The sequence below is a fragment of the Pararge aegeria genome, chromosome 7 (assembly GCF_905163445.1).
Source record: "Pararge aegeria chromosome 7, ilParAegt1.1, whole genome shotgun sequence".
NCBI lineage: Eukaryota > Metazoa > Arthropoda > Insecta > Lepidoptera > Nymphalidae > Pararge > Pararge aegeria.
Genome location: NC_053186.1, coordinates 19,375,844 through 19,396,968, shown reverse-complemented (window position 1 = coordinate 19,396,968; position 21,125 = coordinate 19,375,844). Strand labels below are relative to the sequence as shown.

At 38.7% G+C, this 21,125-nt stretch overlaps 1 protein-coding gene across 1 annotated transcript; it reads left to right on the top strand.

Annotated features, from left to right (window-relative positions):
• The first annotated feature begins 852 nt into the window (after nucleotides 1-852).
• LOC120625121 (apoptosis-inducing factor 1, mitochondrial-like) lies at nucleotides 853-20,405 on the top strand. The gene is made up of 16 exons (XM_039892062.1): nucleotides 853-1,071; nucleotides 1,673-1,887; nucleotides 4,474-4,617; nucleotides 5,437-5,497; nucleotides 6,038-6,174; nucleotides 7,044-7,171; nucleotides 8,170-8,357; nucleotides 9,849-10,034; nucleotides 10,742-10,900; nucleotides 12,023-12,105; nucleotides 12,833-12,958; nucleotides 14,001-14,177; nucleotides 17,660-17,775; nucleotides 18,681-18,804; nucleotides 19,524-19,648; nucleotides 20,346-20,405. Exons 1-16 carry the CDS (start codon nucleotides 972-974, stop codon nucleotides 20,359-20,361), a joined length of 2,085 nt encoding a protein of 694 aa, XP_039747996.1. The 5' UTR covers nucleotides 853-971; the 3' UTR covers nucleotides 20,362-20,405.
• Nucleotides 20,406-21,125: the final 720 nt, after the last annotated feature.

Genomic DNA, 21,125 nt, shown 5'->3' with positions numbered 1-21,125 from the left:
AATGAATAATTGTTAAGTAATATAGAAGAGTATAGCAAATTGAGCTTAAATTTCATAATATATCATGGAATTCCGCAAAGTAACGCCTGCTTCTATCCAATATTTGTAAAAGTTACCTTTTATAGGCTGTTTTTTAACGTAGGTAGTTCTAACCTATCAATAACTTGGATTCATATTTTAAGCACAGGTCCAACAGCAAGTCTTGCCCTCTTTCAAATCTTGAGCAATATTGCCCTTGACCTTAATCAAGTCAACGACAGCAGTAGTGGAGCTTTTGTAAAGAAGTATTAGAACTTTTTGTGACAGAGCTCGTCCGGGTAAGTACCACCATGCTTATTTCTGCTGCTAAGCAGCTTTGTCGGTCTGAAGGGCGTCCTTGCAGGTGTAGGTAATTGCAGCCCAATCCTACACCTCATGTTGATTGTCCTTCAACATCATGTGTTTTGTTGCTGTGTTGCTACAGTTGCTATAAGACTGATGTGAAAAGGCATATACTAATTTCGGCATCGACGGGAGGAGAGCCGTAGCTTAATTGGAGAAAGCTCTCAGGCCGCTATTGCCAGAGAGTCGCAGGTTCAAATCCTGTCGGTTGCAAAAAATATTTTTTATATGCTTTTTAAATTTATAATGCCCTTACTTTGCACCCACCGACCTCTATTAAGTATAATAGAGGTCAGTGTTAACATCCGTGGGTGACCTGCAGACGCTAACACTGAGTTAAGTAACTAAAACATGATGACCAGTGACTCGTCTTCCTTGAATAAGATTCTTATATAATCTTTTTACAAGAAATCTCCTTGACATTAGAAGTCAAAATTCCAAAATTCGATTTTCCAATTGACGTCAAGGAAACATCACAATCACAATGAACAAATTTTCTTCCGCATCCAATATAATGTAAATCCGATATTTTTGTATATAGAACTTGAAAATTTTTGGTGTATCGTTGATTCTCAGTGTTAATCTACAAAATGTTAAATGGCACCTTTCGATACTGCAGTCACATTCGTTGTATCAACCCTGTGGTAGCAATTACCGGCAACGGTTTGGTGGAGGCAGCTTCTGCATTAGGTGCTGTATAAGTATTTTCTTGCGTTTAGTAACTGCTTTAAAATATCTTCATATAGTACGAAACAAAATAGCTCACGCTGTTTGTACGCTTTGTTCTTCTAAGCTATACAACGGAATTTTAAGCAGTTTTTTTTAGGAGTAGATAGGGTTATTCAGGAAGAAGGTTTAAGAAGGTATGTGAAGTATACGTCCATACTGGGAATGTAGAGCATACATAATCCTCATCCGACAATTATTGTATGCAGTGCATTTTGTCCAAAAACCGAGAAGACAACCCGAGTGCTTCTCACTTCACACCCGCAGAATGTTGCTAGTTCACAAGCTTTTCCCTTTTCCCTATTTTATGATAAACGTTTAGAACATTAAAGGTAAAATAAATACTGTCTAAATCAATGAAGTAACTAACCGCCTGTTCGAGAAACACTATTAAAGTGGAGTGGTTTTTGATGCTTCAATAATATTCGCGTGGTTTCTGTATGTTCTTAATGCATCTTTCTCTCATCTTTCTCAAGTCATCTCATTTCTCTCATCTTTTTTAAGTACCTACACTCCAAGATGAAGTGACCTCCAAGATAAGTAAATTCATTGGATTTCGTTTCAGCGTATTTAAGAAACTACTGTAAAGACAAGGGTAGTTGCTGCAAGGATATAGCTCAAACTCACGGAAAGAGAGTTGAGCCATGGCCCAAGTGTGACCTCCCGCCTCCGGCGTGGCGTCACGAATGCCCCTACGAGCCGCAACCACCCAACTATGATCCCTACAGGATCAAAGTGCCAGACGTAGTGTGTCCTCCACTGCCTCCTAGTAAAGCCAAGGTAAGTCGGTGGTACTAAAGCTGCCAATCTAGATAAGATGCAAGGAGCTAAGCGCGAGTTAAGTGAGAGTGAGCAATTCCTACAATATTCAATATTTGCTCTCGCTCTTGTCCTAATCCTAAGGTTGCCTGGCAGAGATCGCAAAATAAAGTGCATATAAAGAGTTTAAATAAAATAAACATTGTCTCGTTTGTTGAATTCCCGGGACGAGAAATAAATAGATAAGTTGGTATTCCTAAGATTCATCGTCTGAAGTCAGAAAATTGGCTAATTCACCTTTTTTTTTTTTTGGAGAATATAATTAGCCACCTACCTGGGTTACTATCACTAAAACATTTCGCATCAGAGCAACGTAAGGGTCGTACTTAATTCATCTCAACCTCTCCTAATAGATAGATTAAAAAAAAAAAAAAATTAACTAAATATCACTCTTTAACGGTGAAGGAAAACACCGTGAGGAAACCCACAAGCCTGAAAGATGATATAGAATAACTAATCTGTGTGATATTAATGAGGCCCTTTGACGAACATCTTTCCTTATGCCTACTCAAAAAACTCTGATAGAAAAGCAGCTTAATTATTTAAGTAAGTAGGTAGAAAGTTTAATTATATGGTCGCGGTTAGTTCCATAAAATTATGAACGAGAGATTTTATAAGGTTATACAAAGTTTTAAAGGATTTTCTTGCGGCGTCTTGGATTTTTGATACTAATAATAAATCTTTATTTGGAAGTGCGTTAGACGAAATCAGAGCCCGTAAAGTGTAATATCTAATGAAATCCAGCTTGTGCTTTCTCCATCAGTGGACGGCAGTGCTGTGGACGTCCCAGACGGGTAACCAAGGGAACCCGCCCCAGCAACAAGGTTATGGACCTTATCCAAATTACGGGGAACAGAATCCGCCCGGCACAGAAGAACAGGTCGAAGAGGAGCCTCCCAGTGCGGGATTTTTCGGTTTCTTAAAGGGTCTCTTCAGGGGTAAGGCAAAACCAAAGGAAGATGGAGAAGTTTCAATGGTCGGTGATAGACAAAACCGATTCAAGCATCTTTATTTCCTCACACTTTGGTAAGAGGACCTTCTTAGTTATAATTACAGGAGGCAAAGAAGAGGATTACCACAGTACCGTGCCCCTCAAAAACACTTACCGCTGCATCGATTAGTAATTCAGGGAGATTTCGTCAAACGCACTTTAAAAAAATCCTCTACCAGTTATTCAATCTGAAGCTCTAATTATTATTTGGCAGGAAACCACGAATGATGATCGAGAACAAGCTTTCATGACGTCCGCTATAAAATTTGATAGCACCATAAAGCCATTGCTGGATTTGTTCCAAAGTTCTCCTGTAATACACCCAGATTACTGGAAAGAAACTAAAAAACTTCCTGCCGGACCTAACGATATGCAAGATCCCTTGCCAAGGCTCGGCTATCACGGCAAAAACAAATTTAAATACGCCTTCCATGAACCGTGGAAGCCACTGGATAGATTGACATTGCTATCTCAAGCAGAAAAAGAGGAATTTGAGGGACAAAAAGAAGATGGCCAAACAGAAGTTTTAGAAACTGAAAAGTGTTGACGAAATGTAAAATTAACATTACGGGCTCTGATGGTTACAAAAAAACCCAAGTCTAAAGATGTCGCTTGATTACAAATAAACTTTTTATTTCTGAGAATTGTTTCATTGCTCGACTCAGGAATACATTTTACAGATTTTTTTTGGATTGCGTAGGTATAAAGATTGAAATCGAAGAAACGCCGTCGCTTTAATTTCTTATTGACGAAATAATTTCACCGTAAATTGCTTAAGATAACCTTTATTATTTATAAAGTAATTTAGTTATTTATAATAAATATAAATATACGAAGACGATGCACACATCGCCATCTAACCCAAAGTAAGCGTAGCTTGTGTTATGCGGACTAAGATGACTGATGAATATTTTTATGAATAATATACATAAATACTTAGAATATACATATAAACACCCACTGAATATACATACAAACATTCATGCTCATCACACAAACATTTTCCAGTAGTGGGAATTAAACCCACGGCCTTGGACTCAGAAAGCAGGATCGCTGCAATCTGCGCCAATCGGCCGTCAAATTTGGAATCAGGATATAATTTACTAGGACTTCATAAACCGAGTCCATTGCTCTAGTTAACTTCCCTTTATATAACTCTATAATATTATCCTTGATAAATAGTTGGTGCTAATTTTCTTGAAACTACCAACTACTATCTATTTACTCGTATTTTTAACTGAATCCAAAAAAGGAGAAAGTGTTTTTATGTTTGTTTCCTCAGAACTTTGTAATTTATTAAACGATTTGGATTATTTTCATTTATTTGAAACTCCCATGTGGTTCCACTTATATAAGTATAGCAAAAAACTACGATGCTTAGTTTCAAAATACATGTGTAATCACCGCTTTCTCTCGTTTGCAAAGGGACATAGCATCACGACAGCTCTTGCAAGCAGAATGCCCCCGGGTTCAAAAAATCATGAAATACATGTGACGTTATTTAAGTATAGCCCCTAATCGTGATAGAAAAAAAATATTATGCCTAAACCTCACAGCCAATGCTGGAATGCACCCGCACCAAGGGGCCCTGTTCCCTGAAGCCTGCACCGGATCCGGCGCCATGTTCGCCGCCCCCGCCACCACCATTCCCCTGGATCTACGTCTGGTCCGTGCTTTCTTTCTTGGGACTTATGGGAACGGTAAGGCGGTGTAAAATTGTAACTTCAAAAAACCACCACGAATAAATTTCCACGTCCTGCTTGTGGTATATGCTTCTTAAGACATCTTCAGTATTTCTCAACGGGAAGATTAGTAGAAGAAGAAATAGAGTTACCGACATTGCTTGACGAGTCGCGAAGCTGAAGTAGCACATAGGGCGGGGCACACAGATTGTAGAAGGTTCTCCGATCAAGTTCAGGTTCCAAGTTTTTTCTAGTTCAATAGCGACCTCGCAACGTTAAATCGTCGTTAAACACCTGACGAGGTTGACAGATGACAGGGGACAGGTGTTGAAAGACATAATAATAAATAATAAATATATAAAATACTAGCTGTTGCCCGCGACTTCGTGCGCCTTTGTTTTTGTTTTTCGAAAGACGTGCTTCATAAATGTGGCAGCACATGTATTTAGGATAGCTAAGCCTGGTGTAAACTCGTCAATCACTTTCTTCCCCTCTACCGAGAGAACTGAGCTTTATTTCGAGATAAAAACATCCTATACCTATTACTTCTAACACCTTCAGGAATATGTGTACAAAGTTTCGTGATGATCGGTTTAGTAGTTTTAGCGTGAAAGCGTAACAAACAAACATACATTCAAATTTATAATATTAGTAGGGATGTCTAGCAGTAGACATCGGTTGGTTGACGCGATGAATTGAAAAAAGGAAAGAAATTTCTTTGTCAAATCTGAACATCATTACCTCAGTTAGCAGCTAGGAGATAAGGCTCGAGCTTTGATGACCCCGACACAAAAGTACAGACGTAATGCTCAAACGTAACCCCTCTTCTTTCTACAGATATACCAGTTATACTTGTGGAGAGATGAAAAGGATACAATTAATACAGCAGTTGTGACATGTAAGTAGGAATCGATCATATTTGGTAAACTGCAGGTTCGGGTCAAGATGGGAATTATATTATTTTCTAATTTTAATTGCCATTTTTTTTTTAATGCAAACAAATAAATAATCAGGCACACTTACACCATTTATAATATAAGTATTGATTTTTGAGAAATCTGCTGGGCCATTACATTAATGAGGAGTTTGCTAGGCTATAGAAGCGGTATTATTTTTTGTGGATTTCTAGTGGTTTGCAACTTTGGCAAAAATAGGCATTATACAGGTAATTCTTATATACTTTTTTGTCTAGAAATACTGTAATTAGCTCATTTTAATTTGCCTATAAAATTATGCACGGATGTAGCTATTATATCGGCCAACCAGAATATAACAACACTAGGTGGACCGCGCTCTCGGTCTCTGTTTATAAGGTTTTTTTTTGCAAATCCAGGGGACACCTATTATTTTTAGAGTAAATTCTATGCCAATTAGGGCGTGAAGAAATGACACACAAACACACTTTCGCATTTGTAAGGATGTACGTATTTTGTTCAAGGGCGCCCTCGTCGCATAGTGAAGCGTCCATACCACAGCGAAGATCTGCCCGCGTGTGTCCAGTACCTCATCATCGGCGCCGGCGCCGCGGGCTGGGCCGCCTACAGGGCAATCCAGGAGCACGACAAGACGGCCAAGGTAGCACCGTCGACAATGCCAGTCACATCGCTATAACGTGGTGGCCACGGGACAAATCGTGTCGCGAGAATTTTTTCGAGATGTGAATAAATGTGAAATGGTACAAGCACAGTAAATGTGTAAGCTTTTATAATGACTGTCGCCGACTCGTCGCCGATAGTCGTGTCATGCTTATTATATTTCCATACCGCGATTATTCACACTACGGGAATGTCTAATGGCCAGCACATTCAGAGTTTTATGAAGGCTGTAGCGGCCACGGGCCACGGGCCACGGGCCACGGGCCATAATATACAAGGGGCTATTGAAAGCAATCTGGCACGTTTCCTACTTACAAGTAGGTTAACTCGTAAAAGTCTAATAAAGTCATGTAGAATTAATTCGCTTACCTTTTACATATCGTCTTAATTTGTTTAGTAAATAATCATGCCAGATGCTGGCGGATTATTGTACAGGCAGATTAATCTATTTGTAAAAGTTTTAGTCGTGACTTTCTGTGATGCCACGTCGCATCCGCTCCGTCCCGTTGCAAACGACGTAAAGCGATCGATCGCGCAAGCAAATAGTTTGTGTGTGGACGCCACACCGCGACGTTGCTATAACATAAAATTGTTGATGGTGGAAAAGAGTAACTGCTGAGTTTCTAGCCTGCATCTTCTGGGTAAAATCTGCAGACTTGATGTTTTATGAATGTTTAAAGAGTAAGCCTACTTAAAATAAATGAATTTTTTATTTGGATTATTTCAATTATGGCAACATGGCGACGCTAAGCTATAGAGCTATACCCCAGCGTCCTATGAGAAACGTGGCCTGTATCTAGCAGGGGATACAAAATTACTCTGATGATGATGGTGATAGTGAACTTTCAGGTGTTTATCATCTCGAAAGAAGACTGTTTGCCATACAGCCGGCCTCCAATGTCCAAGCACATGTGGTGGAACGCGGATCCGCCTGAGATGAAAAAGTTGAACTACGTTGAACAGTTGAAGAGGAAGACGTAAGTTTCGAATGTTTTGGCTAATTTAGTAGGCGCAGGTGATATCCCAGGGGCACGTACGAAGTGTATTGCTTGCATGTGCAAAATTCCGGATTCCGGAATGGCTTTCCGGCATTCTTACTTATCACCACCTGTCATCATTATCAAACCAGCAGGACACGGAATGGAAACGAGCAACTGCTGAGTTTATTGCCGGCTTCTTCTCGGATCTGCCTTCCGAACCGTTGGTAGAGTCACTACAAACACACATAATTGACGTTTCAACAGTGCTTATATTAAGCCTATTAGACATTATAAGCGCATCCACGCGAAATAGATTTTTCGATTCGTATTTTTAGTTAGCAGATTTTGCCTAATGGAAATATAATAAAAATAAAAGGGTCTGATATCACGCCCTCATCATCTCTGACCACCAGGTGAGATTGCAGTCAAGCGCTAACTTGTAGTGGAATAAAAAAATACTTTTTAGCGTTAAAACATACTTATGAAGCATCAAACGAATCGGTGTGTATGTAATATATTAAGTAGATAATAACTATTTTCTGCTTTTTCGTCCGCATGTTTCTTCTATAAAATTGCGAGAAAACCGTTATTTTTTCCCATGCAATCTATCCTTGCTGGGCTTTTCTAGAAATACGTTCGTTAGTTTAGACTTGAAAAAATAACAGAAAAAAGATTTTCTTTTGTATTAATTATGTGAATGAATTTTAAAGTATAAATATTGAATTGATTTTTTTATTTATTTGTAGTAATAATTGCAAAACAGACCAACACTTCACAGGGCATGCAAAGAGCACGTCCTGCAACATGCCGCCCTTTGTCATGCTCATGCGTCTGTAACTACACCGGCAACCGCACCCTTCAGACTGGAACACAGCATTGCAACAATGCTGCTTAGCGGCAGAAATAAACATGCCATGTTTATTATTTACAAAAACGGTAGATGAGATATGGACAGCCTTTGAAGATATTTTTTTTGAACGGAGAAAGTATTTTAGGATGTACTACGCTGACTGCCAGTCCTTCATGGATCCGATAAAGTTTTATCGCAAGAAAACCGGGCCGGCGTTGTCCGTCGCCACCGGGTGGTGTGTGCTGCGGGTAGACGCTGACGACCACGTGGCCTGGATAAAGACCATGTGCGGGGAACAGCCGATGTACTACGAGAGATGCCTCATCGCTGTGGGTGAGTTAAAGGGGTCATTGGTGAAGTTGTGCATGCTCACTAATACGGATGGTAAGTATTTTAAAGGTTTCTGTTAAAAAGTTCAAAGTCCTCATATAGGTAGTATAAAGGATTTCGTAAACGTTAAAACAGCTTGGTTGTGAATTATTGCTCTAATCAAGTTTCTTCTTTAAAAGTATTAAATGACAATGTGAAATGCTGCTGACAAAAATAACATCCGGCTAAGTTTGTTATGGGCTTCTTCTTAAACCAGGGCGGGTTTGGCATCCACGGAGCTTTAGTTTTAATATTTGATTTTGACTTTGGATTGTTCTCGACCAAAACGTGAGAAAAAGTGGTAGTTGGAGTTTGGTCTCACTTATGACACCATTAGACCAGATTTTCACTGAAATACTGGACGCTTGTTGATTAATATTTATTCAGCATAAGGAAGTGATATATTTGATTTTGACTTTGGATTGTTCTCGACCAAAACGTGAGAAAAAATGGTAGTTGGAGTTTGGTCTCACTTATGACACCATTAGACCAGATTTTCACTGAAATACTGGACGCTTGTTGATTAATATTTATTCAGCATAAGGAAGTGATATATTTGATTTTGACTTTGGATTGTTCTCGACCAAAACGTGAGAAAAAATGGTAGTTGGAGTTTGGTCTCACTTATGACACCATTAGACCAGATTTTCAGTGAAATACTGGACGCTTGTTGATTAATATTTATTCAGCATAAGGAAGTGATAGTGACATTGACAATGGCTATAATGATTTGTTATCTACCTAACAAAATGTTGTTACTAGCCAACGCTTATCTATTCCAAAGTAAAGTTAAATCACACAGCCTAACGTAAACTAGGTGCTGGAATGACCTGGTGAATACACTTATTTTTCTTCTCGTGTATAACTTCGGTTAGAATTGCTCACGTCCGTGTGTTAGGCGCTTCGAAATCACTTTTATAATGTCATGCTTGTCCAATTGCTTGGGCAAGTTTTTAGATGTGGTCAAGGTATTGGGGAACAGTGCACGTGGCGTAACCTATCTTGTGGTCTGACCTGGTAAGTTCGCCAACAAGACTCCCTTCTATATATTTCAATATAGATATATGTCTCGAAGTTTCTGATTGCAACAGACATACTTGACGTTTCAAAAGTGCTTATATTAAGCCTGCTTGAAATAAATGAATTTTGAGTTCAGAATTTTAGAGTAATGTTATCAGAAATGTTGAGGTTTGTGTATAATGCGTAATAATAGAGTAAATGAACTTTCAGTCATGATGAATGACTAGAAGATATTTTTAGCGTTAGCTTAAAGGCGACAAATCTGAGGAATTTTCAAAATTAACATCGTTCTTTTTGTGGCACTTACTAAAACATTTTTAGTGGTTAAAATACTGAGTCCTTCTCAAAGGGTCACCAAACAAAAATAAGTGGAATTCTTCCGCGGATTCACGCTCTGTGTAAGATCTAAATTATTTAAATGTTAACTGCACACAGGGGCTAAACCAAAAAACCTGAATATATTTAAATCGGCTCCGAAGTTTGTGAGGGAGCGTGTGCAAACGCTGCGCACCGTCCGCGACCTTGAGCTCGCGTACCGCAAGGTGAAAGCGGCCAAGCACGTGGTCATACTCGGAGGAGGATTCCTGGGGAGCGAGCTGTCCTGGTACTTGGGCAGGATGAGTAAGACTACAAAATATACTCCTAATTTCAAGTCTCTAATTAATAATGTTCTAAGTTTTAAAGATGAAATCAGAAGAACTTCAAATCAAAGACCAAGTGTCTTTGGTTTGGTTTCTTAGGTTCTTGATATATTAAGATTGGTCATTACTCCAAATTATGTGGTAAACGGAACTCTAATAACAGTTTACCAGACTGATTTCAGCCAAGATGGTCCAGAGAGATTTTCCATTTATGCGGCAGATATTACGGTGCATTAGTGTGTGCGAGAACACTGGTGCACTCTCCATTCCCTCACTCTTATGGAAGGCAGCTCCGACACCACCGGAAAGAGATTAGGCGCAGGATAAGTCTGTGATTTCCACACTGAGGTTCCTGTCCAGGATCGACAGCTTCTTCGAGGCACGGGAGTGAATCAACGGCAATTTCCAAACTCTGGAGCTGATACTAAGAATTTCTTGATGGAACAATCCAATACTATGCACTGGCCCGACCCGGGATCGAACCTAGGACCTGATCTGTAGTCCACCATGCTAACCACTAGACCAACGAGGTAGTAGAAATAAGACTAAGATTCTTATTACAAGCTCGTAAGTAGTGTGGGAATCCAAAGGAAGTAACATAGAAACAAAAAATGTTAAAATCTTACTCCTTCAGGTAAAACATGTTTTATTATTCGAGGTCATAATAAAGAATTGTTTGCTTCATAGAAAAGGAAGTAGATCATCATGGCGAACAGAAAGAAGAGTCCATCGAGTTCGTGCAGATGTTGAAGGACAAGGGCATCTTGGCAGGGATCCTTCCGGAGTACCTGTCTGAGTGGGCGGCCGAGAAGATTAAGTGCGAAGGCGTAACCATCATGCCCAAGAGTACGGTCTACTTAATCTATACGAGTAATATGAAAGTTTTAGGGTGAATAGTGCATTTGTGCATCTATGAAGTGCACGCCACTGTGTAACAGTGACTCTAACCTCAAGTCTAGACTCAGAATAGCATTCCAGATCATTACAGTGCTTAATTGAAGATGATCAAAAAGCGCTTCGTACGTGTCCATTGGTCATTGTTTTGGGTTACCTTCGACACTCTTGACGGATTAAGGCCCACCGTTCGTGTTTATCAACCCACGTGGCACAGTTATGAATGAAAGTAGCGAAGGCAAAAACGTGAAGTTAACGCAATATGTATCTTTTATAAATGGAGTATGGCACCCAAATAAAAATTAAATTATTGATGCTACCCTTTAAACCTGTATAGAATTAATGAAATCTGATTGCTGAACAATTCGTTGATTACTTTTATATTATAGTTACTATTTTATAGAACGCGTTTAGATCTGATAAAATCTGATAGAATCCTTCAACGAACGACAGTAAAGTCTTTGCAAGTAGTGCAATAGATAGTTAACTAAAAATGCTGATGCGGGGCAGTTTGGAGTGATTCACAGGTTTTGCCGGCGATCGTCATGTTAGCTTACAAAAATATGTTACTAATTATAGTACATTGAATTTCTTCGCTTTTTTCTATGATAATATGCATTTCTATTGCACATAAACATTCCTCTTAAATAACTCTTTCTATTTTAAAAATTTAAAATGCATATAAAATTTTTCGGAACCGACAGGATTTGAATATGCGACGCTCGAGCAATCGCGGCCTGAGCGCTTTCTCCAATTAAGCTACGGCCCTCCTACCGTCGATGCCGAAATTAGTATATGCCTTTCACATCAGTCTTATAGCGACTGTAGCGTCATCTAGTCTTTCTATTGCTGCTAAACTGCATTAAAATCAGTTTCGTTTAAAGATCTAAGCGTACAAACAGCCAGAGCGATTTTGTAAAGAAAAAGATTTGCAACGACAAATTGAAATCTTTCGTTAGATCCTTTTATTTGAAGTCTTTTGAACAGAAATCAGACGTCTACGGTAGTTTAAAAAGAGGTAAGTGCTATAAAAATGCAAGATAAGTACACTTAAATGTAAATTCTCAATTGCAGCGCAAATCTATGACGCGTTCAAGTCAGCGGACGGGCGTCTCGAGTTGACGCTGTCTAATGGGTCTTCACTAGTGACTGATTATGTAAGTGGGTCAACTGTATTACTAAAGACTTATGGTTTAAGATCTTTATTTGTCAAAAGAATTACAAAAAACCGCTCAGTAGAGCATAACATTAAACTTAAAACTATGACATGTTTTGAGTGTACACTATAGAAGGCACATATAAATCTATATTATCTATTAGCATACCTAAATGCAGCTAAAAATAAAATGTTCGTATAAGCGGGTAGTTACACAAATATTACTGAGCAAAATTAAGACAAACAAAGATCATCGTTTACTGGAAACGACTTACAGTGACATATTATATATCAAGAAGAATTTTAATTATTTCTCAAAAATAAACGTAGATTTGGCTTTTTTTATATTTGATGCATATATTATTATATTATTATTATTTATATTAGATGCTGGTTTATTATGAACATGATAAAATAAGTAGGTCATCAAAAAACATGTCTCGTTTAATAGCAGTAGAGCTTTGTATGACAGAGCTCGTCCGGGGAAGTACTATGCTTATTATCGCTTTGTTCCGGCCTGAAGGACGTAGGTATCTCTGTAATTACTGGCACATTAGGCTTAAAAAGCGGTTACATATACATTTTTAGGTTGCATACAACCTAACTTGCCACAAGTTGCCTAGTGAAAATCGATTGGTGAAAGGTAAATGTAGGCGCTACTTTTGTAGGCATCGCCTAGTCCGTCGTTAGTGAAAATGGGCATTAGGTACTACAGGTTTTTGAATCAGGTGCTTGTGGCGATGGGCACGCAGCCTCGAGAAGAGTTGGCTGAACAATCCTTCCTTGAGCTGGACTCCGTTAACGGCGGTTTCCTCGTCAACACCGAGCTGGAAGCTAGGACACATCTTTATGTGGTGAGTATGAGATGACACATCATCATCATCACATCAACCCATTACACAGCACGGGTCTAATTCCACAATGATAAGGCCGAAGGAGAATACTTTCATTAGAAACGGTTGCCTTTTTTATTTCTTTCCTTTGTATTTTTGTTAGGCATTCAATTATTTCATTTCGGTATGCATGCCAGCTCTTCAGAACGCTCATTGTTATAATGCTGGGCCTCCAAAGCACGAGTCAATTTTATTGTCAACAAGTCGAACTTCAATGCGGTAAAATGTGAAGAGATGATACTATGAGATTTGCCAGCCCGTGAAAGCATAAGTTAGAAAATACCAAATGCTGAGAGTTGCTTGTCGGCTTCTTCTCGGTAGCATCTGAATTCCGAAGCGGTGGTAAAGTTACAATATACAGACAGACTTGATTTGTATTTGTATACTCTGAAATGTGAAGTTGAAAGAATTAAGAGTTGCTCGAAGTTTTAGTTTAGTTCAGTAATGCACACACACACACACACACTTACTCACTCAGTCACTCACGCACGCACGCACACGCCCACCCACACACTCACCCACATACTCACTCACTGTGTATATCGCGTTAAAAATATGAATAAATATGATTACCAATTACGATGCATATTCAAATCTTTAATTTGTTTTGGTTTAGACGAGCCTTATTTATAAGGAGAGCACTATCGCCTATAACATAGGTTTATACCTAGCTTAGGGACAGTTGATTTCTGTATATCCAAGTAAATTATAACAATAGTAAAGCTATACCTAATGTGCAGATGTAATGTAACTTGTACCTATGTTTTTTTGAACACTAAACAATTATTACTCTCCACGCACATTTCGCTCCGACATAGGAGCATCCTAAGGAGATGGATTTTCTATAAACAATTGCAGCGATTGTATATAATCTAACCAAGTAGCGTCTGTTTCTGTACAAGACTTGAAGTTTCAAAAGCGCTTATAGACTAGGACTAATTGAAAATATATTCCGAATACCATTAGGGTTCGCTTTCTGTTGATAACGATTGCTTGTGTGTAGGCAGGGGACGCGGCGAGCCTGTACTCGCAGTGGAAGGACACCCGGCTCCGCATGGAGCATTACGGCAACGCGCAGGAGCAGGGCTACGTGGCCGGCGCCAACATGACCGGCTACTGGGTGCCCAGCAACATGGAGCCACACTTCTGCTTCCGGCTCGGCGACTCCTTGGACGTGGAGGTTAGAACAATAGGCGTGATAACTAATTTTGAAAAACTGTCCTATGAAGTAGAACCTATGAAGAAAAACATCTGATTTATGCAGAAATTAAAGGTTTTGTTGATAAATTTATGAGTTAAGTTTTGTCCAATGCTGCCATAGATTATGAATTTTCTTTAGTCTCTCTTTTCATAAATCATGATCATCATTAGGCTAATTATCTTTATAAAATTCTCTTTGGATGCAAAGACAAGCTATATTTCCGGTTTCATTTTACACAATACTTAATCTTTTAATGTTTCGGTGAGTTAGTTCCCTCCTCGCATTTTTATACGATCAAGCATTTTCCGCTTTAAAACATAAATAAAGAAGTGGCAACTAAATTGGGGAAAATAGAGGGTTAAACATCAAATATTGTTGGGATATATACAAATTGTACATAACAAACACTAGAAACGTTGTGAATAACAACACATAGCGTCGTCAATATCCTTCTCGATCGGATTTCCATTTCAAGAGAGTAATGGCGGGACTGTACAGTCGATACGGGTCACAAAATGGCTCCTCAATCAAATGAAAAGTCAATTTGAGTACTTATTTGTCACGACATATTCAAATTTCCATGCTATATGATTTCAACCATTCACGAGTTAAATAATTATTAAATGATGAAGATGGATAAATTAATAATAACTAGAATAGTAAAAGCATATATAATATGTATTGGTCTGGTGGCAGGCTTCGGCCGTGGCTAGAGTGCGGTGAATACGCTAGTGAACCCCGTGCTCACACTTATAGGTCTATCGAGGGACACACAGAGTTTTTAGTGGGTGCAAGTCCCACATAAAAACTCCGTTTCCCCCAACGAAGTGCTATGCGTCAGGCATTTTCTCTGTAACAAAAAAAAAAGGCTTCGGCCGTGGCTAGTTACCACTCTACCGACAAAGACTTGCTGCCAAGTTACTTATTTAGTAGTGGTAGAGCTTTTTGTGAGAAAGCTCGTCCGGGGAAGTACTACACCCCATGCTTAGTTACCGGCGTAGTTACTGGCCCATGAGGCTTAACACCTTCGTCATTTCGACGACGACGGTTGACGGAAACAGGGCAACAATTTGCAGGATGTGTTCCTTGCACGCCCTGGGAACTGTTGCTCTGGTTATATGCCATGGTTTTCAACTTACTATTCAAAGTCAAAGTCAAAGTCAAAAATATCTTTATTCAAGTAGGCCCATAGGTGGCACTTTTGATGCGTTTTAGGTGGGATAACTGCTTGGTCAATCAATTATTAGTAGTATAAAAAAAACTTAGCATTCCGCTACGAACTTAGCGTAGAAACCGATGTGAATGCCATATCCGAAACAGGGAAGACTGAATCATTATTTACAACCAAATGATGTAGTAGTCGAGAGCTAACTTGTAAACATTAAAAATTGTGTACAGTTTGAACACAACAAAATATGACTTAGGTGTTAGTTACCATGTTACTTTATTCATGTACCATCAATTGCGATTGTAAACATATATATACGAAGTGTACAAAGGTAAGCTTATCTCTATAAGAGATCTCTTTCAGCCACCCCAGGATGTGAGTAATATGATTTTGTAATGTGTGTGTGTGTTTGACCTATAGTCAAATAAAGTATTACTAATTAATGATAACAACTAAAAATCCCTACTAATATTATAAATGTCAATGTAAGTTTGTTTGTTACGCTTTCACGCAAAAACTACTTAACCAATCCTCATGAAACTTTGTACACATATTCTTGGAAGTGTTAGAAGTAATATAGAATACTTTATATCCCGACATTAAGCTCGGTTCCTTTGGGAGAAGGGATGAAAGTGTTTGACGATTTTACACCATAACTCCGACTAATTATAACCGATTTATATAATTATTTTTGTGCTATAGATGTTATGATATTTGTTTAATTTTGCCCAATCTTTGTGTAGATCTGATGAATTTGGTTGGAGATAGAGGACAGAACTCCTCAGCGGATAGCAGCACACCCCTCATTTAAGGCTTAGGGATACTGAATACTTTAATTTCTTTTAGAACTACAACTAAGTTGAATGCGACATCAAAAAACAAAATCAAACGCAGACGAAGTCGCGGGCAACAGCTAGTAAAAATATATCTAAGTATAACATACTACTACATACTAATAAAATAATAAATAATAATATTATATATAGGGATATATATACACTTATCTTTCTATGAGATCTCTACCAGTGACCATTTGTTTTTAAAGAGATAAGCTATTATCGAAAAACCGATATATTTTTATAATATTAAAAAGAATCAAGTACATTCTACCAATCAGTGTAGGAATATTTCACATTATAAAAAAATTTAGTATTAAGATTAAACTAATTACTTAACAATTTATCATAATTTAATTTAATTTCTTTTGGTACTAAATAAATACAAATAAATACTATGCCTAGGTAACTGACTCATATCTTACATCGTCTATAAAATACAATTCTTGATTGAATAAATAACTCGCATACGAGTTTGTTTAATTACGGAGTCTTCAATGCGCCAGTCTGACCCAAGCTCGGCTGGATTTTAAAAAAATAATGAATAGCTTTTTGCATCTTCAATTTAAGTAGGTATTCATTGACTGAATACAAGCCCTTCACTAAAAGCCATTTATGTACTCGAATGTGGTATTTACGCGTGGGTAGTGTAGGTACATCGTTTACAATAAGCAACCTCCATCTATTATATTTTCATCATCGTAATCCTATTTCATGAAGATACAGTGTACTGTTTCATGCAGTGATATGTGCAGTTGTTTTTTAGGATTCATGGTTAGGGTTCGATTCTCCGAAGATGTTTTTTAAATAGGCTTTAGTCAAATATTGGATAGAAGCAGGCGTTACTTTGCGGATATCCATGATATATTATCAAAATTAAGCTTAATTTGCTATACTCCGCGAAAAGCAGGAGAATCTGTGTGGTGTAATTTATAATTTCTTCAATCCTTATACTCCACACCAAAACGATCTTCGGCAATATACCATCTACGCACGTTTCGCTCCGAAACCGGAGCATCCTCAGGAGATGTTCACTTAACAATGAATAATTGTCTTAGGTACCCGAAGGAAAATTAAAAATTATTTACGTTTTACGCCACGGGCAGTCTGCTTTGAAATTTGGTATGCATGTCACCAATGCTATGGGAAAGGACATGGACTTCATACCAGTCTCTCAAATAGTTCTAGTGGTAGGATTAAAAATTGTTAACGAGCGAAGCTTTAGACCCAATTTTGAAGTCCACGCAGACGAAGTCGCAGGCAAAAGCTATATAAATATAACCCCTGCTTCTATCCAATATATTATTTACAAAAAACATACACATGAGTTGTCACTTTTGTTTGTTTTGTGGTTAATGGTTGCGTTAATATGGGTTCGTTAAAACGGTTAAATCGAACGAACCCTTAGCGCCGGCGCACAGACGGGATTTGTCTGTGAATGTCTGTGTGGTGTGCAGGGCGTGGGCGAAGTGGGCGCGTGCATGCCCACGGTGGCGCTGTTCAAGCCGTGCGCAGACGACAGCAAGCCTCAGGCGTCTGGAGACGGCCAGGGAGATATGCCCTGCTTCAAAAAGTCAGTTCTCAATTTATTTTCATATGAATGTAACTTTGTCGTAATCAATATCCCGAAGGATTGATGAGAGAGCGCGATCTTAATCTTAGCTATACCGATATCGTGTCCATTGAAACACTGAGATGTCACAGATTTGTGGTAAGGTTTTTTATTGTATGTACTTAGTGTTTCTTACACAATAGTATAGTCAATTAAACAATTGCATATAATAGTTGCGGCTGGACTACAGGCATGATATGGGAGAGTTTTCCCATAGTCACCACGCTGGGCATACGGGTTCATGATCGAGTAGTAGTAGCGCAGTTGACGCTGCAACCCGTTCTCCGTTATATTCCCTTAGTCGCCTCCTATACCAGCGGAAAGTTAATGGTAGTGACAAAACTGTATTCTGATGTGCAGAGCCCTTTCTTTGTTTTGTTTGAGACATGGAAGTGATGATAGGACTTCGACTTCACTTTCGGGGGGCGAATTCGAATCCCAGCACGCACCTCTAACTTCAAGTTACGTGCGTTTTGAGCAATTGAAACATCACATGCTTCAACGGAGAAGGAAAACATCGAAAACTATGTAGGTTTTGATGTATTCCTTTACCAATCTAACCTTCCAGGTATTCACCTGAGAGTTCTCCATAATGTTCTCAATGGTGTGTGAAGTCCACAAACCCGCACTGGGCCAGCGTGGTGGACTAGGGTCTTAACCTCTTCTCATTGTTGGAGGAGACCCGTGCCCAGTTGTGGGCCGGTAATGGGTTGATATGATGATGATGTGAAATATGACATGATGACATTTCCCCCTAAGCTACCAGTATTTAATATGACATAGTTTTTAGTGTCGGAATATGTCTACGATTCAAATGATTAGTTGTAAGTATTTGTACATTCGTTTTTTGTATGTCAACCGAACAGGGCCGATGAGTATAAGAACAGATACAAACGGGGCATGGTGTTCTACCTGCGAGATGAGACTATTGTTGGCTTAGTATTCTGGAACCTTCCGCCTGTCGATGACCGATACGAAGTGGCCACTGAGGTTACAGTATTTTTATTTATTTCGTTTAAATACTCTCTACTTGTACACTATTAAAAGTTAAAGATTTAGAAATATTATTAAGAATAGAATTTTTATACTTGGATATCGTAAGTGTTAGAGAAACCGACGTGGTGGTGCGATGTAACGAATAAAGATGGCAAACAGTAACGGATTCCTTTTAATTTAAAATTCATTTATTTCAAGTGGGCCTAATATAAGCACTTTTGAAACGTCAAGTCACGTCACGTCTTTATATTATTAGGCTATGGTGAAACACTTAGAGATTATTGATGAGGATGTCTGACGGAAAGCAATGATGAGGTCTAGGATGAAGCAGGATTATGGCGAAAATGCCTATTCACTTTTGCATTGAAGGTACTCGAGTAATGTGTAGGAAACAGGAATGCGGAAGGGCATTCGTGGAAAAAAAGTGGAAGTTTTATTTAGGGACAACATCAAAATTGCTAGTATTTTCGCCAATAAATTGAAAAGCCAGCGCTGACTGTCAACGGCTAATCTTAGGAACCGCCATAAGGAGTGAGTTTAAATTTTCAGTATGTATGTTTCTCTTGCCGCTATTTGCTGGCTTTTATGATTATAATGTGTTAAGTGTCAATTTTATTGCGATAAAACACACCTTTGGCTGTCACCGTCCTTAATTGACACTTTTGAGTGTGGTGAGGCTAAATAAGTAATTAATTAGAGCTGTTTGAATGTAGATACTCCGAGCCAGACCGTCATACAAGGACATCAACTTGATAGCCGAGCTGTTCGGGTTTCCGGAGACCAAGTGCGACTACCTAAACGAGGCTGAAATGGTGGAACCGGGCCCTTGCCTTAAGAAGTGAGATATCAGCACCTTGCATCAACAACACAAATCGTGCGACGTCGCAACAATCGTATTGTTGCAATGCTGTTTTCCGGTCTGAAGAGTATAGTTGCCCGTATAATTACAGACACGTGAGGCTTAATCACTACTTGAAATGACACTGGGCGGATTGTTGCAGAACGTGCTCCCTGCAACGTGTTGCTTTGTGACGTGTTGCTCTGTTTACGCTGTTGGCGATGTTTTTCATCTTACCATAAGATGGGCTATGGTCCACCTGATGGTAAGTTGAAAACAATCACCCACTATATGTACGGGGTCCGACCATAATTAGTAGTATAAAATAAAAACTCACACGCTTACACATACTTAGATCATCATCAGCCTTCCTATGTCCTACTGCGGGGTTTAACGACTGTTATCTCATGTTAGTGGAAATCTATTTATTAATTATCCTTGTGAAGAGCGTTGAGTGGGTTCATTGACCGTTTATGTTCGGTCTCGCTCTTCGCAACCGATGCCGTGTTTGTCTTAACGGGTTCTTTCCAAGTTTCTTTGACCCTGTGTAGTCGGGCAAGAAAAATCAATCAATTTGATTTAACTGAAACAACGACACCGGTTGAACAAAATAAGCCGGTTTCAAACCCTGATGCGACTAAGGGAAAACTTTGCTCGGTTACTAATTTTATATGCGTAATTATGATTTTTGTTACAGCCGGCGTTTTGCATGAACATATTTACAGGGTGTCTGCAATAAGCAATTTTACGAATAAACCTCTAACAAAAAATTCTGTTATTTTTATTGCATTAAAACCGCAAAATGGTAAGTTTCATTATTAAAATCGGCCCAATAGGAACGACAAAAAAAGGAATTTTTAGAGGCAAGGTCCTTTATTATCATTCGCAGTCTATTTAAGTCCCATTGCTGGGCACTTTCCTCAATTCCCATAGCATAGTCGGTTTTAGAGCATACTCACCAAACTGCTCCAATTCTGGGGAAAAAGGTTGGTGGGCTTTAACGTCTGATATCACCGCCAATAAAGCACGGGGGTTAGCACCGCCAATTTCTTATCTCCGGGCTTGTACTGGTCCCCGTCAGCGAGCAACCAATCAGAATAAGAGTGCGTTGTGATTGGTCGTTGGTAGGACGCAACTTGAAAACCATTTTGGACGCAGTTTTTATAACTTGGACTGCTGTTTTAATAATAAAACCGAATTACGAAACACTGTATAGGGTGCGTAAGTACTACTTACTACTTACTTAGAGTAATTTTATAAAAATATTAAATTAACTACTAAGTTAATTTAATATTTTTATAAAATTAAAAATATTAAATCAAAAGAAGCTTATTTATTTTTCCACACAAACTAGTTCAAAATTCAAAATTCATTTATTTAAATTAGGCCTAATATAAGCACTTTTGAAACGTCAAGTCTGTCTGTGTGTAGTGACTCTACCACCGGTTCGAAAGGCAGATTCTACCGACAAGAAGCC

Excerpts from the sequence above, each read along its gene's own strand:
- LOC120625121 (XM_039892062.1), top strand. The coding sequence starts at position 972 with ATGTTAAATGGCACCTTTCGATACTGCAGTCACATTCGTTGTATCAAC. Across the intron at positions 1,072-1,672 it reads GGAGGCAGCTTCTGCATTAG|CGTATTTAAGAAACTACTGT; the intron begins GTGCTGTATAAG and ends ATTTCGTTTCAG. Across the intron at positions 1,888-4,473 it reads TGCCTCCTAGTAAAGCCAAG|CCAATGCTGGAATGCACCCG; the intron begins GTAAGTCGGTGG and ends TAAACCTCACAG.